The sequence below is a fragment of the Phaenicophaeus curvirostris genome, chromosome 4, assembly GCF_032191515.1.
Source record: "Phaenicophaeus curvirostris isolate KB17595 chromosome 4, BPBGC_Pcur_1.0, whole genome shotgun sequence".
Taxonomy (NCBI): domain Eukaryota; kingdom Metazoa; phylum Chordata; class Aves; order Cuculiformes; family Cuculidae; genus Phaenicophaeus; species Phaenicophaeus curvirostris.
The window spans coordinates 68,998,815-69,016,806 of NC_091395.1; the positions used below are offsets into that span (position 1 = coordinate 68,998,815).

Genomic DNA, 17,992 nt, shown 5'->3' on the forward strand with positions numbered 1-17,992 from the left:
AATTTAACACAAGAAGAGGTTAAAAAAGGAGCAAGATTAATACTTTTATCAGTACTTCAATTAGAACAGTATTAATTTTTATTGGTCTAGATGTCACAAGTTTTGTTGAAATTAAAAAAAAACCCAGTATTTTATTCTTTGTGAAAGAAAACGCAGATATAAAAGACACTTGATTTCTGAGGTTATGAAGTTTTCTAACATTCTACTTAAAAAGAGAAGGTGACATTTCATTTCATAATGCATGATTATTTGCCCTACATCATACCCTTTATATTAAGGAAAATTTGCACGTTTGTATTTTGGTTGAATATTGACATAGTGGACCCGAGACACTTGTGTAATTCCCAGAGCATTTGAAGGCTAAATGAGGACAGTGGAGCCAGGTCATTTTAAAACCAACTTCTCTCAGCATTTGTCAAGTATGAGACTATATGAGTTCCACTTCTGTAAGAATTAATGTAATGTGATGTGTCTGACTATCAGAGGGTTCATAGCTCTTCCACATTCTTCAACAGTGCCATGAGAGGATTGTTGTCAGCTCTACTGTATTTCTCCTTTTTATAATTTTTTTACTGTTGCAAAGAATAAATTCTAGTATTAGCCACTGAATTATTTGTGTAGCCTCATGACTTAAATATACTTTAGTTTGCCTCTTTCTTCCATATGCACATGGTAGCACCACATTGGCAAGATTAACAGTAAGTGCAAATTATTTATTTAGTGATATTGCTGTACTTGGGGATTATATCTATTTTCTTCCATTAGAAACTTTTTCACTTAATTGTATAAGAAAAAGCCTTTCTTGCATTTAGTTTTTCTTTTATGCTGGGGAGATATGATAAGAGAGACAAGAAGGCAAATTATTTTTTAAAGACAGTTCTTAGCAGTGTTAATTTTTAGCAGGAACTTAATTTTCATGGTAACCATTATGTATTTAGTCAGCCTTTATTTTATCTTTTTTTTTCTTTATGAAATAATTAATAAATCGTTAACTATTTCATCTATTTTCAAGGGATATAATACCAGTACTGTAACACTGTGTGGGTGTATACATGTTTCAAATATGAATAGTGGATTATTATGAAGAATATTTTGTGGAATATTGTGCAGCCTTGTTTTCTCATGTGTCAAGTTGTCTTAAGTCTGTTTCCATTAAACAAAAGGAAGTCTATAGGTCTTTATCTGTGTGTATATACCTACATGTATTATGCATTGCGCTCAACAAGACCTTCTACGTATTAAGAGGAGGGATTATAAAATATTTTGGCAGAAAAGATGAATTTCAGACTCCCCTAATGTTACTGTTTATATATAATTTAACAATAAACTGCTAACTGAATAGCTGGAGTTCAGGGTGATTGGAAGAAATGAAACTGCTACCCATTAGGGTAACTTGTTCAGTCATTGCAACTTTATCATTAAAGTGGGGGAGAAGAAGCTTGAATAGTGAAGTAATAACTCCAAGTTCCTTTTATGGTGTAAGTATTAACTCATTGCACTGTAATGTTCTTGGTGGAAAAAAAATGCAGACTTGTAGCCAGTTATTTTAAAAACTTGTTAATTTTTGAAAGAATTGCATGTATTAGCAAGTTAGTGTTGCTTCAAAGAAGTTTGGAATGGCTGATATGAGAACAACTTGTGATAAGGAAAGGTGATGTCAGAGAGCAGGCATTGGATGCTAGGCTTTGCTACTACGTGCTTTTGCACTACTTGCACACTTAACTTCCCATTTTGAAGGCTTTGGGAAGTAAATACTTGTGTGAAATGAATTATGCAGAAAGTGTGCTGTGTTGGTTAAGAATGCTTCCCTTTTTGCTTACTCTGTCCTTGTGGATTTTCAGTTTTTACAGAGTAGTGCTATTTTTTCCAACACTTAAAAGTAACGTTGTGAGGAACAACAGCAGTATCACCTCAAGTGCGTGGTTCCTTTCACTGTGAAGCAAATAAAGCTATCTTCTTTTGTATGCTGGTATTGTTTCTTGTTCCATAGTTCAGAATTTAATTAAAAAGTTGGGTTTGTTCTAAGAATACATGAGGCTTGCTGTGCATGAAGATCGCTTAAGCAAATACCAAGCAACAGATATTTGTATTCTTTGATTTCTCAGGTGCCCCAGGGTAACTACTGCTGAAGTCATTGTTGTTGCACTTACATAGTGCTCAAAATAAAACTGTAGTAGTTCATGTAGAAGCATAAGTGATCGTCTTTAGGTTGCAAAACTTGTATTGGTTTGTGCAACTGAGGCATTGAGATAAACTGTCTTATTGACCTAAGTTCGTGTAATTTTTTGCTTTACAATTGTTTTCATACTGTGAAAAGGCATTGCTTTTTATTTTTTTTTCCTTTGTTGTTGTTCTCTGGTTAGGTCTGAAGTAGTCACATAGATTCGTAGAATAGTTTGGGTTGGAAGGGACCTTTAAAGGTCACCTACTCCAGCGCCCCTGCAGTGAGAAGGGACATTTTCCACTAGATGAGGTTGCTCAAAGCCCTGTCGAACTTGGCTTTGAATGTTTACACGGATGGGGCATCTGCCACCTCTCTGGCCAACCTGTTCAGTGTTTCAACACCATCAATGTAGAAAATGTCTTTCTTATATCTAGTCTTAGTCTACCCTCTTTTAGTTTAAAACCATTACTCCTTGTCCTAACACAGCAGACCTTTCTAAGAAGTCTGTCTACTTCTTTCTTAGAAACCCCCTGTAAGTACTGAATGGCCTCAGTAAGGTCTCCCTGGTGCCTTCTTTTCTCCAAGCTTAACAACCCCAACTCTCTGTGTGTCCTCACAGTAGAGATGTTCCTAATCCTCTGATGATTTTTGTGGCCGTCCTCTGGACCTGCTCTCACAGACCCTTGTCTTTCCTGCACTGAGGGCTCCAGAGCTGGACACAGTACTGCAGGTGGGGTCTCACGAGAGTGGAGTAGAGGGGCAGAATCACTTCCCTCCACTGCTGGCTCTGCATCTTTTGATGCAGCCCAGGATGTGGTTGGTCTTCTGGGCTGCAAGTGCACATTGCCAGCCCATGTCAAGCTTTTGATCCACCAGCACGCCTAAGTCCTTCTCCACAGGGCTGTTCTTAATCCCTTCATCCCCCAGCCTGTATTCATACCAGGGGTTGCCGTGACCCAGTTGTAGGACCTTGCACTTGGCCTCATGATGTTCAGATGGATACAAGTCCCTCTGGATGACATCCTGTCCCTCAGGCGTGTCAACCTCACCACTCAGCTTGGTGTCATCTGCAAACTTGCTGAGGGTCCACTGAATCCTGCTGTCTATGTCATTGATGAAGACATTCAACAATACTGGTCCCAGTATGGACTGTTGGGGGACACCACTTGTCACTGATCTCCATCTTGACATTGAGCCATTGACCACTGCCCTCTGGATGAGACCAGCCAACCAGTAAGTAAACAAGGATGAATTCTGACAGGCTTGCAGAGTCACTGCACGTCTACTTTTGACTTCAGTGAGAAGTGAGGTTGAAAAATATTTGCAGTTTTTACACATTCCTACAAACCTCTGGCCTCAATGTCAGCTCTACTTGTTATTTGTACTATTGTCCTCCATAAGGATTTTGCAAATTTGACTGGAAAATAATTTAACCCTGTAGCTGGAATGGGAAGAATTCTCTCAGTAGATCTAATTAACCTGTTTGTGGTTGTCTGGCTTATTCTGCAATGCAAATAAGAATCTAAAAGTACATCATATATTAGAATAGCAAAAATAAAATTTTGAGGGTGTTCGGCAACGCAGGCAGTGTTATCTTCATGTTAGTTTTTTAGGAGATCCTTAAGTTACTTATTTGGAATATACGTAGTAAAAATGATCCTAGGCCTGAGCACTGTGTTGGAACAGAGGTCTCCAGTGATATGGGCTCTGCAGACTCTATTGGACCTTTTGTCTACAGCTGCAGAACTTCAACATAACTCTCTGAATTAACTTCAGTATTCAATGAAATCAGATTTTCTGGTTTTGTGTTTTGTTTTTTTTTTTTAATCAAAAATGTATTTGTTCTCTTCTAGCCAGTAAAGGCTTTTAAATCTACCAGTGCTGTGAATTAACACTTCTAGGTTTTATAACTGTATCGATGGAAATGCACAGTGATTTCAGAAGCAAATATTTATGCAGATTTGGGTGGGTTTGGTCAGAGTCCTATGCTAACTAGCAGCTGTGCATTTGGATTGCCCAGTCTTTAATTCAAGCAAGCCTTTGGGCGCTCAGTAGAAATGTTATAAACATTTTAGTTTCAGTAAATCTCTTAGCTTTATTGCTTGGATATGTGGTTGAGTATGAGCAAGCAAGATAAATAAACTTTCATTTAAAAAAAAAATCTGCACAAACCTGTATTTCTGTGTTATCGCACACAGTTCCTTAGGCATAATTCCATGGTCCAATGGCAGTGTCTATTTAAAGGTTTTCCTTTCCGAATTTACACTATATTTGTTCCTGTCACCACACTTCAGCATGGCACTCCATCAAATTACAGCTTCTTGTTAACTTCAACTGATCTAAGACTGTCGAAAGAGGTGGCCTTGTCTGTCTGTCCTTCCTCCCAGCGTCAGTCTGTGTACTCCAGGAACACTGACTGATGCAGCGGTGAGTGAACAGTGATGGAGTGGATGAGATCACCTGGAAAACGGATGGTAGAGGAGGCTTTGGTGGGGTTGCTGTGTCTGAGCTGAATGGTCACATTGATTTCAGTGCCCATGTGGGTGCATGGTGCTACAGAAGTGCTGATGTGGAGCATACAAGTTGAGAGAGGTAGGTGTAGAGATCCTTATCCACAGCCAGTTTAAATCAGCTGTGGTCAGCCTTAGACCTCTAGGAAGCCACATCTTCAGCTGCGTTGATACATGTATTTGCAGAGTCCTCCTTTGAACTTTAGTAGTGAAATGACCTGGGTCACTGTGGATCAGTGCACCGAAACCAGACACACGTGTCTCCTGTTCAAGTAAGCTGAGAGTGCTGGTGAGACAGCCTGGAGACAGGAACAAAGGCCGGAAAGTGTGTGAGATAAGGGGCTGACTTCTCAAATTGCCCTTGCTGCCTAACGCTTGGACTGCAAAATGGTCTTATGCCATTTGCTCCCCATTGTTCTATTTCAGGTGTAAAAAAATTGTCTGAAGGTGTCTCCTCTTATCTGATATGTTTAAGTGGTATGAGAATAAGGACTCTTCTAGGAAAAAAACATGCCCTTTTATTCTGTGCTTTATATGATTGTATCATTGCTGAAAAGACAGTAATTTTTAAAAAGCATGTCAGCATTAATGAACATCCCTTGATGAAGAAGGTATCTGTGAAGAGCTGTTAAATAACTCATGATAATGTCATAGTGGATTGGCGGCGAGTTATCTAAGAAGTATTAATTGTATTCATTAACATTCTTGACAAGAGCAGACTGGGAGTATGTACCATAATCACAGTGAACAATGAGGCAGTTCAGAGGTGCGACATTTTCATGTTTGACTACATCTGTCCATCGAAGAACACTTTCCTGTGGAATTATGCAGAAATAGATCTCATTAAACAAGACAAGTTAGACTAAAGCTGTAAAATACTCCCTATTGAGTTCTGAAACCTAATGATTGGTTTGAAGTTGGCAAGAATCTATTCCTGATGTTACTTTGTTAATTGATAAAAAGGTTAAACAGTGTGGATTGAGCCAGGAATACTTTTAGCTAAAGTAATGGCCAAGTCTTTCTAGCCTTCTTAATTTGCAGCCCTTGAGATGTTATATTAGTTATGCTAGTGGAGGTCAATGAAGACCTGTGTAATTACTGAGATTGATGGAAGAAGTTGACTGACAGAAGCCAAAGTTTAGAACCTGTAGTGCACGATACTTTAAACAGTAGAGGGAAGAGTTAGTAACCAAAACCAGATCCTTTTCAGCCCATTCAGTTGTAGTAGAACACTTGGGTGTTACTTGTTGATCTGTGGTGAGGAGGGAGTCATGCTTGTAACGGTTTGTGAGTTTTTTCTAAAATACAACAGAGCTCCTTGGCTTGAGAGAAATTCTTGTAAGGTCTGTATTTAGGAGTCTTGATGCAGATATAGGAAAGCCAGAAATTTGTGCCGTAGGGATTGGGCATTTGATTGATAGGAGAATGAGCAAAACTTTGAAGAAAATTATTCTCTTCTATACAATCTTTTTCAATTTAATTTAAGTGGGGACAGTGCCAGTTTAGAAAAGAAAGTTAATCTGAGAAGTAAAGCATTTTCTGTTTAAGTGATGATGCCAAGATTAACCTTAAATTCCATACAATGCGTGTTTCTGCTGTACTGTTTATCTGTTGATAATAGAGCTTGTAAGTTGTTTTCCTATAGAGTTTCATCTCCGGTTCAGTTGTTTTGTAATTAATTACCACATTTGTCATTCCATTATTCCTAGTAATGATTACTAGTGTGAGCTGCATTGCTTTAACAGGTGTCTTCTCTCTACTACCTGACACCTTCAAGCAATTGAAGTCAGGTACCTGTTTGGGTATGCATCTGCATGAAAGCTTGGAACATTTGTTTTAAAAACAAGCAGGCTTGTCAGCCTTTTCATATGTTTTTACTGTACTTCACAGCACTGTGAATGACGAAAGTGAACTTGAGTATAATTGTGCTAAATACACTAAATAGCCTGTAAGTATCAGAAAAATTGATTTTTATTCTGTTAGGAGTCAGGCTACAACTGCAGATTTTAAGTTTACCTTTTTTCCCCCTAGAGGTTCTAAGTGATCAATAGAGTAATGTAAAGTAGAAAACAGTTGTGCAGCAATAAGCATTTCTAATTAGTAAATAAAATAATTGTCTCTTTAAATCTTGTCTACTTAATACTTTTTCTTCATTGTTGTTGGGAAACTTTTTGTCAATTCTACTGTTTTTCCACGTAGAACAATTAGCACGATAGCTAGAAAGGCTAAAATGCTTGGTCACGAGTTGGGCCATCAGTCCAACTCCAACAGCTAACCCATACTTTTATTTCGTTCTGAGTTTTATTCATATTGAACTTAGAAAGTTATAAATATGGTGTGATTTTTTTTCTTTGAAAAAAAGATCGTAATATTGAGTAGTACTCTGGTCTTAAGTTGCATTTTCCCGTGTTAACAAGCCACTTCACTTGTTTCTACTTGCTCATATGGATCGCATAGGTCATTCAGAGAAACTGCCTATTATCGAAGACTGTGAGCAAGGAGGATTGAAAATGCTATCCACTGCAGGTCAGGGAATTAATTTGCAGCAGGGAACAGTAGGGAGGAAAGCTGGCTCTACGCCAGCACAGCCCTGAATGTTAGGGATGCAGGATGCTCGCTCTCTCTGCAATAGGCAAAGGCAAAGCAAAGGTAACAGTAAGTCATGATTATGCGGCTTGTGCTCTGCTCGTGGCCTCAGCTGCAGAGCAGCTCAGAGTGATTTGAAGAAGGTGCTACCAGCTCGGTGCCAGGCTGAAATTCTTCTGTGCGTGGGAAATCTTGAGGTACATTTTAGGGCAGTTTGGGGATCACTGTACCATGGTAGCAAGGCAGTTGGCTGGTACTGGTGGAGGAGAAAGCCCGTTTAATGTTTATTGCAGCAGATACCTGTGTTCACAGTGAATGTCTCTTTTTTTTTTGCTGTGAAACTAATGTAACAGGGAATGTTAGCATACCAGGTTGCTTATTGGATTATTTTTAGATGTCTTTTAATATAAGACAAACATTTCAGAGTCCTTATAGGAAAGTTCTATCTACTCACTGCTCTAAGAGCATGTCTGTATCAGTGATATTTATATAGTGATATTTTGATTCACTGTGGATGAAGTTCTTAAGTTGTCCTTTACTGATAAAGGGAGGCTGAGCTGAAAAGCCTATCTGTTGTAAATGGGGAATCCTTTTTTATTTACTGAGAGCTATTATTTGGGTGGGTGGTAAGAAAAGGGGGAAATGAGTTCCATGATTATGTCTTTGTGTCAGAGGCAGAGATGCTTATGGCAGATGAAGTTAAATTTAAATGTAATTTGTCAAAAGAGCACACGTTGGCTTAGTGGAAAATGTCTTTTTAGCCAATAAATAAATACTACATCTTTGTTAAAGAACAATTTTTATTTGAAGCTGTGCTCAAATATCTGTGACCTCTTTTGTTTGAAAATTGTGTTCACCATTTCATATGTAACAATCGCTCCACTTGTGGAGATGTAATTATTCAGTGTATGCATAATAAATTTTGAATACACACAGGAGTTAAGATCAAAATTTCCATTAATGAACCTGTGATATTTGGAGTGTTTAGTGCCTGTGTGGGGGTACACTAGCAAGAATCGCAGGAAGAAAAGCTTTGACGTTGCAGTTCAACACAAACTGCAGCAATCAGTATTACTGGGCTGGGGTGCTACAGCATTTAAATTGCTAGAGTTCCAAGTTGCCTTTAATTCATATTGAATTTTGGTACTGCTCTACAGTGGGCTAGGTTAAACTGGGCACTGCTGCCCACAGTTCATACATACAAAAATCCTAATTTTCTCTTAGAAAGTGGGGTCATTTAGAAGGTGGGAGTTGGAAATAGTCTAATAGTCCTTTGAAATCCCATTACATCAAAGAGTACATCACCTTATTATTGGTTTCTTCTATTTTAATGACCGTAACCCATAAAAACCTGACTACTAGCTAATTGCCTTAATTGCAACAAAATCTTCCTTTGTTTGACCTTCATTTGTGTTCATCAGTTACCTCCATTTGTCATAAACATGGTGTTGAAGGATATCTGCAACTTAACATCAGTCCAGAAAAAGAGATGAAAAATGTGTTTTAAACAAAGAGGCTCAAATACCATCTATTAAGCTCACAATGACACCATCAGAAACTGTGTTACCTTGGATAGATTTTACTGATAATTAAAAAAATGGCTGATAAAGAGGTACTGAACAACATGGAAAGTTATCTTCCCCTGAAGTCTTGCAAAAGATCTGAAGAAGGTCATGTTAAATTTAACAGCATGGAAAACCAGCATTGATTTTTATCAAGGCCATGTACTAAAGGGTGGATAGGCCTGCCTTCTGTCGGTCTAAACATATTTTTCAGAGCATAAGTAAGATGACGTTATTGGCTTTTCTTTTTGTACCTATTCTGAAAGCTAATGCAGCAGTTGCTGTTAGCTTTCTGCTCTGATTATTAAGTATATGGGCAATTATTGCTGGGCCAAAAATAAACCAGCTTTTTTGTGCTCTGCTGTGCGTAGCTACATATGTTGTCTCACCACCAGTCATTATCTTTTCCTATCAAAATAAAATAAAAGTGCTCTCCTATATGAAACACTGAGCTGTGTTTTCTGGGAAATTAGGAGCTTGGAGTAAATCCCAAAGCAGAATCTCTGCAACGACTGCCTGTTGTACACCTGGAAAGCCTAAACAGTGCAGCTGAAACAAAACTGTTCACCCCAGTATGCAAATGAACCAAAAGATAACAGATAAAGCCACCCAAGGATACATTGAAATCCAGAGGCTTTTATAAAGAAAGATCAAGCGAAAAATTTATTACTTCAATTCCAACTAATCAATTCCTGTTGCTTAAATTAGAGCAAAAACTCAATGCTACCATGTATCCAAACCCATTGTTTCTTAGCTTACAAAGCAGAATGCAGTAATTAACTAAATTGAATGTTTCTTGAAGCTCTTTTAAAGAAAAGACTAATTTGCTTACAATGCATTGGATAGTCTTGTCTAAATTGGCTGGCATCCTTCCAACATCCATGCAGCTGAGATTTGAAATCATTAAGGGAGCAAGTACTCCAGATTTCCTATTTAGTTTGCTCTCGGTGTCATAAGACGGAGGAATGGTAGAGGGAAGGCAAGTGATGGAGATTTGTGTTTTTCTGTAAGTAGGATAGATTAAACCCAGTAGAAAATCAGAGAATTTGGGAAATTGCACATCTTGAAACAGCAAAAGCCATTTACCTAGTACAATTCTTTTGGCATTTATATACTAAATGGCAAATTTCATGAACTAGTCTTTCCTTAATCTTCCAATATCGCCACTAGAGTATGCAGGAGAAATTGTTCATCGTTTTAATTGGCTTTTTCACTTAGCTTTTTTGACCGAATGACCAGCAGTACTTTCTTATACATGTATAATGATTAGAAACACAACAAAAATACAAAACAATTGCTTGGCCAGGTGTGTCCTGTTGCTTTACTCTATTTGTATAAAACATTCTTTAATATATCAGGAATTTTGAATGTTGATGGTTCTGAAATGGGAATCCAGTCTGTCTTGCAGATACTGTAAAATAAGATTGCATTTGAAAAATAATGCATTAAAGGAAAAATTGCAGGGGGGCAAGGCTTTTCAATACAAGTCTCAACCTATTCTGTATAGCTTAAGAGAAAAGCAAGAGACTGAAAATTTCGTTTTCCCAAACTGAAATTTAGTAACAAGTAAAATAAATTGGAATATTATGTCCTAAACTAAAATGTATTTGAACTATTTGAAATCTGATACAATTAGACTCAAATACGATTCTTGTAGGAGTTCCCTGCTTTAATATTACTTGTATTTCCTGCAGCTATAGTGAAATTCAGCTGTTAGGATGACTTCTTACCAATGTATCTCTCCAATGCAAAAGGTTCTTTGCAAACTTATATTAATTCTTTGAAGGTGGGCTTCTCTTTGGGTTCCGAGGGGTTCGAGCACCCCGCTAATCCTGACAGTCCATTATGCCCAGCAGAATGAGGATTGTCTCTCTAAAGTTCAGCACGCTGGTGAATCTGGCTTTGTTTTCTCTTTTAGTACCTGCTGGCCATCATCTGTGTTTTGATGCTGCAGAGGGACTACAGAGCATTTGGTTTTCAGATTTGTTTCAGGAGAAGAAAGCTGAATACTCAATGTTTAAAATGTGTTTTAAATATTTGAGGTGTTGTTTGTTTGTAACAACTTTATTGAAATGAAATTTGTTACCGCATTACAGACGTGCAAAAAAAATATTTATATAAAAATGCTCTAATTGTTAACACAAAGTAATTTATACTAATGTGTGATAGCACCAAAGATTTGTTTGTTTGTTTTGGATCAAGACAACAATGAATATGGCATTAATGTTAAGATTCTTTTGTGGCAACAGCAGTTTCAGCAGTCTGCACTGAAATTACAGGGAAAGGTGGATCTGAAGTAGGTTTTATCTTTCTCAGTAGGGAACATACAAAAGGGGCAGGTTTCTTCAAAATTCCTGTCTTCTATTGTTGCTTAAATGCAATGGAAAGTAAGAGTAAAGTGTAGACTAAAAGCAATTCTGTCTGTTAAACAGTTGTATACAGACAGAATGATTTTATTTGTTGGAAAAATACTTCAAATACAACATGAATCCTTTAAGCAGGGAACAAGCATGAGACAGACAAAACATCTTTAATGAAAGCACTCAGCCTTTTTCATGTTCTGACTCTACCTTTATTATGTTAATCAAATTCCGTGCAGTTCCCAGCAGGGGTATATGAAAATTATCTTTTCAAATAAATGAGATACAGATTATTTACTGCTTATCAGGAAGCTGGATATAGATCTTTAATCTGTGTCCTGGTGCAGACATAGATCAGAGCAGTTATTAAGCCTCTGACTTGTGCCACGTCCCCTTATTCCCCTTGATGGCCAGGGGTGAGGTGGCAGGCAGGTGCACTGGCCCTTGCCCAGAGGGTCTCCAGTGTGGAAACCACCTGCTTTAGATTCCCAGCATGAGTTTAAGTCTGTTCAATCCCCTGTTCAATCCCAATATAACTCCGTTTCTCATGCCCACAGGGTGCTCCATCAGGCATTTTTGGGGGGACAAATCAAATATATATTTGGGCTGATGAGATAAAATGAGAGAGGTCTAATTTACTTGCACTTCTGCTTTCTTTACTGGCAGTTTACCGATAGATAACCAGAGGTAACAAGCTGTTTAAATCATGCCTTTTCATCAGAGGCCCCTTTAAAGTAGTCAGAGTGAGTCTGAGAAAGTCTCTAGGAAAACTAGAAACAGGGAAGTTTGCCACTCTTCTTTCTAAGCAGTTTCTCCAGTTTGTTCTGTGTGTGTGATGACCACAAGAGTTAAACACAGCATTTTCTATGTTACTTAATTAGTTGGTGCTGTTCAAAATCTGTTGGATTTCTGTAGGAATAGTATATATGCTGTCCTCTGTTTTGCTTCAGGATAATGTTTTGAACATCATAAATCAAATCATGGATGTATGCATTCCACACGAACGGGCCAACCGAGACTTTTGTGTTAAGTTTCCAGAGGAAATACGCCATGACAACCTTGCAGGACAGCTTTGGTTTGGAGCAGAAGTAAGTCTTTCACGTTTCTGTTACTTGGGGTTAATGGACAGTTTTTTGTGGCATAGGGCCATAAGTTTAAAGTGCATCTTGAGACTTCTCCAAAAATGGTACATATAATAACACAGCAAAGGAAAAACATCTTTAAGAACTTGCTCTGGATGCTTAGTGGAAGGGGATTTTTTTAAGCATGGTTTAGGTATTTGTTAGTTTAACATCAAACTGGTTTATTTTCATAGTTGTCTGCTGTCATTATGACTGCCTCTTAAAAAATCTACATTAGTAAATTAGTGTCTGATGAATATTTCTGATTTTTTTTTTTCATCCTGATAATCCATCTCAAATCTCAGACTTTGAAAATCTTAGAAACAAATAAAGATGTACAAGGGAATTTTATCAGGATACAAGCTTATCTCCAACCAATATAAATGCATGCTGTCACTTTATTTTAGTGGCTATATTAAATATAACTCATATTAAACATACATAATTTTTTGAGCTTACATCTGTTGCACAAAATTCACTTGTTTCTTGTATATGCTAAAAATATAATGGTATCTGTGCAAAACACTGAAGTCCGCTTTTCTTTTTCTACCTAGTTTCTCTCAAAGACATTCTGCAGCAACCTGTAGAAACAGGGTTTTCATAGTGAAGAGACTTCAGTTGTTTTAACCAAGGGAAGCCTTAAGTGTCAGGAAAAAAAAGGATGTGATATGTAAGATAAAACTTCATTAGTACTGATGGCTAAAAAACCCAACATTATGACATCTCTAATGATAAACTTAGTGCCATCAGATCCCCTGGCCTGAAGGGGGATCTTTAAGTATCGTGGTTTTGTTGAGAGGGGAGTAGTCTAGACATCCCATCACACAACAGCATGTTGTAGTATTATTTTCAGTTTTGCCTCTCCTGTATTTGAAGCAATCATTTGGCTCCTGTTTTTAATCCATTCTTTTCTCTACTATTTTCTTCTTTTTTCCAATGCATGCTCTCCATCAAGGGTTCCTATCTTGTTTAGTCCAATATGCCTCCATATGTTCTGTTTCTGAAACATATTCTTTTGACTGCTGTTAACTGTAGGTTCCTCTGGCTCAGGGAAGTCCTGGGCAAAATTTACAAAATGAACTTGATATATCAATGCTTTATAATCCTGTCCTAATCAAAACCAGCAGCAGTGTTTTTTCTCATTATCATGCACACTTCCCTGCTGTCATCCAGGTGATACCATGCTCTGCTTTAAAGTGCTGAGAGTCTGACACGATGGCTTAATGATCCTTCCCTGGCAGCTAGGTAGGAGGAGATGGAGTAATTCTTCCTACAACAAATCACCATGAATCCCTTTGACCTTTCTTACTCTAAGGGCCTAACAAACCAGGATTACACCTAAGAGCGAACAGGAGAAGTGCCAGCCAATGTAGTAACTTCTCTTTACATCGTGGAAAATGCTTGAGGGAATTACTGAGACAGTCAGTATCTTCTAGGTGAAAAGAAAAGTCTTTCTTTATTCACTATTTATTTTACCTAAGCTAATGCTTTTACTCTTTCCAAATCAAACTTACACTGTCTCCAAATCAAATGAACAGACTGGAGAGACCTATAAGTTTCAGAGAAAGTAACACATGCAGTGATGAAGTAATGCTAACTCATACTACTGCAGACGCTGTCCTCCTCTGAATTCATGTAGTATGGAAAGCTTTGTGGATTGTTATGAATATACACTTATGTGTCCTTGTCCATGCAATCACTGAGTTATTGGACTAAGAATACCTATCAACAGGTAAGACTTGCCTTATCCATGCTTTCCCACAAATACTGCTTTGGCTGATCAGAGGTGAGAACGTGACCTTCCCGGAGTGCCCTTAAAACATGACTTGGTCCATCAGGCTGCTGAGCAAGGGCTGGGATTGCAGGTCGCCCATACAGAGCTGCAGAAATGCCTCGCGTCCAAGGGGATGCAGGGGAGTGGAGCAGAACACAGAGCTGCCAGTGAAGACTAAAGAAAAAGGAATTAAAAAAAAAGAGAACTTTGAGACTAGAACAACCTTGTGTATTTTCATTTAATAAAAGTATTTCCATTAATACAGCAATTTATATCCATGTTTATTTTCTTCCAAAGGTATACATAAAGGAAAAAAGCCAGCAGCGGAGATTAAGTAGCAAGATTTAAAAGTTTTATTAATGTGTTATAATAAAAATCAACTTTTAATGTCTTTGTGGGCTGGTCAGAGAGAGTCCACATATAACTCTTGGGGCAAGGAGTCTCTTAAATAGCTGCTTTCCAGAAACTGAATGGGAAGAATCACTGTGACCTGTTCTTTCCTATAAAATATTTTCACAGTTTCTGTGGGAGGCAGGAGACTGGTATAGCTGGATCCCTGGTCTGATAGCTGGTGCAAAAGGCATGATAGTTGCAGAATTTCTGTTCCTTTAGTAAGGAAAATATTTATTTTACAAAACCAATCAGTCTGTCCTGAATCAAAACACTTCTGCCATCATAGTTTAACTGGATTCACATCCTTCTTATGCAAGCAATTGTTGCGTATGTACAGTATATATCCTACCAATACTTATTGCCTAAGTAGTGGGGGAAGAACTTTTTGAAGTTCTTCTGTTTGCATTGTGGTTCCTGCACTTGAACCTCTCCCTGTTCTCATGTCTCCCTGGCTGAGCTGCTCCCTAGCCTTTTCTGTGAAGGCTTATGACTCTCAGTCTATCAGTCTTAAATCTTTCACTTGTTTTTGCAATTTGCAACAAATTGGGGCCAAGTACCACCCTTGTTCAAAGTATTAAATATCACATCTTCTGCTGGTTTAAAACATAAAAGTAACATTGTGAAAACTCATGCTTTTTCTTCTAATGTATTTCGTAGTGTTTGGCTGCTGGTTCGATTATTATGAATCGTGAAATTGAGAGTATGGCTATGAGGCCGTTGGCAAAGGATCTGACCCGAAGCCTAGAAGAAGTTAGAAATATCATTCGTGACCAGGCCTTAAGGGATTTGAACCTCTACACAGAAAAAATGAAAGATTCACTCAAGCATTTTGATGTCCTTTTTGCTGAATTTGAATTAAGGTAAAAGATCTGCAGTAAAAGTGTTTTGAGCGTTAGCTTGGACACTAGAGCTGTTGTGTGGCTTGTTGTTTTTTGGAAGTTGGCTCTTTTGTTCCATTTTCTTTTTACAGAAAATGTATGTAATTATTTTATCATGGTATTTGAATTCTTTAGTAATTTGTTGTATTGTTAAATTTATTTCCTTCCAGTGTGGCAATAGAGAAAAGAAAATTAAATAGCTTTTTAGCAATCAACATTTGCTCTCTTCAACCAGACTATAATCTTCCATTTGCATACTGGCATATAGTATTTGAGGGAGGTTTTCCAAGACACAAAAGGAAGTAATAAATCTCTGCCCTTAATGTGTTTTTTTGTCAGAGGAAAGGCAACATATAAGACACTTTTCGTTTTTTTAAATAGAAGTAAGATAACAAAACAGTCTAGAGATTAAGGTGTCTTTTTTTCTCTTGTGCTTAGCGATACAAGCAAGACGCACCCAGTGAATTTAAGAAGGCAAATTGAAATCTGATTAAGGCAGTGCTTTTACACAAGCCATAATTAACCAGAGCAACTCACTGAATTAAAAACCTAAGATTGAAAAATAGCTTGGAGGTTTATAGCAAAAACAAAAATAAGTGCTTTTGAGTGAGAAAAGTAACTGCATATTGCGTCAAAGGTCACATTAGCCAAGTCTTGCCTTGTGCTTCAGCATCGAAGCCAGCTTCTTGCCTGTCTGATGGATGTCAGTGGTGGATAGAGTTAAGCAGGATACTGGACAAGATTATGGATCCAATGTAATACAGCTTTTCCTACCCTCAGCAGAACAGGCTTCTTAAAATTGGGTAGTGTTTTAAATTTTTCTTGGGAATAATCCATAGACTGTGTTGTCTCCCATTACTGTTTGTCCTTCTTCAATTCAGTACTCATAGTCTCTTGTATTATTTTATTCAGATAAGTATTTTTTTAATAAATAAAAAAAATTTAATATACTGTTATACTGAAATAAAAGTTTAGCTGAAAACATTGTTTGAAAACGTTGTTTAAAACCTTGGTTTTAAGTGTGGCTTTGAGTGCAGGCACCGAAGACAGTTAAACTGGTTTTTAACGGTGCTTGTGCTCAGTTTCTGGCCTTTCCATGCAAAGTCTCTGCATACATTTTTCTGTGCCATTGTTTTATAAACAGCTTTTCCGCTTCCTGTGTTACCTATAGTCTACAAATGACTGATCAAGTAATATGGTGATGGAAAACCACTTCTTTTACTGCTGTTTCTTACCTTGTGAATTAGTGCATGTAAATTCACATAGAAACAAGGCCAGCTTTTAAGTCTGCTAAATTCTCTCTGCTGGTTAGGTGAATTTCACTAATAAAATTCTGAGTAAGACACTTTCTAGGAAGGTTTTTTCCTTGAGGAAGTGCAGAGTAAACTATTCTGTCTTCAAGATCTGGTAGTAAAGATCCACCTAGGATCTGTCTCCCTGTACTACACAGTAAGGAGTTCTTATTGTTCAATGCGTGTAATTAGATTTCTGAATTACTACTGAGTTCCACTGCCTCAATCTGCAATAAGTAAATCTGCTGCATTTCTTATAGATGCTTACTTTGTACAATTTTCATAATGGGTCCTATCAAAATAAATACAAATGATACAGGAAAGTTTAGCTTTCTAAGGTGATTTTTCCTAGGTTTGTTATTATTTATAATGATCTATGGAAGCATTTGAAGTAGCAGTACTTTTTTTATAATCTTTGTAGTTATGTGTCGGCCATGGTACCTGTGAAGTCTCCAAAAGAATATTATGTACAGCAAGAGGTAATCGTACTTTTCTGTGAAACTGTGGAGAGGTAAGTCTTTTAAGCTAAGTGCTGGGTTTTCATTTCTATGTTTACTTTCAGTCTGAGCTTTTCTAGGGATACTTTAACTGTAGTCTTTATAAAGCATCATAAAACAGCAGGTATTCACCCGGTATTTTGTTTTCCTAGTAAGTATTCAAGTACAAAGTTAAAAAGCATTAAGCATGATTGCCAGGTGCAAACCTATGCTTTTTTGTTTTCTAGACAAAAAACTCAGAAGTTAATAATCCAACAATAACGACATTGTTGGTATGCCTAGTTATAAATGTGTAAACGAAGACTAAGCATTTAAATAAGCTAGATTAGTTTTAGGCATGAAGATTGAATGATACTTCATACAAGAATACATGGGGAGATGATTGAAGTCGTCTGTGAGCCTCTAGTGATTATCATAAAGTGGTTTTGAAATCTTAGAGGACTGGAGCTTTACTCTCTGTGCATGAAGAGACGATGTTAGAAAACCCAAACAATCCAGCAATTCTTAAGTTTTTAGGAGTATAAGGTGATAAGAAAAATGTTTGAAATGTACTATATTGGTCAATGTTTCTTCCCCTCCACTCTACTCCCCATTCCCCAGGAGCGTAACTGGCCTAGCTGGTGGGCAGTAGAGGGAAACAGCAAGTGTAATAACCACCTCTAGTGGGGTTTCGGGATGTGCAACACTATTTTCAAAAGCAAACTAGTGACCCAGAGTCTGGGTGGAATTGTTAGAGACCAGTTGACTGAGAAACACAATTAGGAACAAGTGTTGACTTTGCTTTCATGTTAGGAGAACTTGTGAAGTAGGACTCAGGGTCTGGTGTGGTCAATACTTCCTTTAAGGAATGAAGGG

General features: G+C 37.6%; 1 protein-coding gene across 1 annotated transcript in view; it reads left to right on the forward strand.

Moving 5' to 3' along the window:
- Window positions 1-17,992, forward strand: part of ZFYVE28 (zinc finger FYVE-type containing 28) — a 157,692-nt gene that overhangs the window by 86,249 nt on the left and 53,451 nt on the right. The window contains exons 3-5 of the mRNA XM_069856465.1: window positions 12,133-12,270; window positions 15,128-15,330; window positions 17,062-17,151. Of these exons, the coding sequence (XP_069712566.1) occupies window positions 12,133-12,270; window positions 15,128-15,330; window positions 17,062-17,151 (431 nt within the window). The remainder of the gene's footprint in view (window positions 1-12,132; window positions 12,271-15,127; window positions 15,331-17,061; window positions 17,152-17,992) is intronic.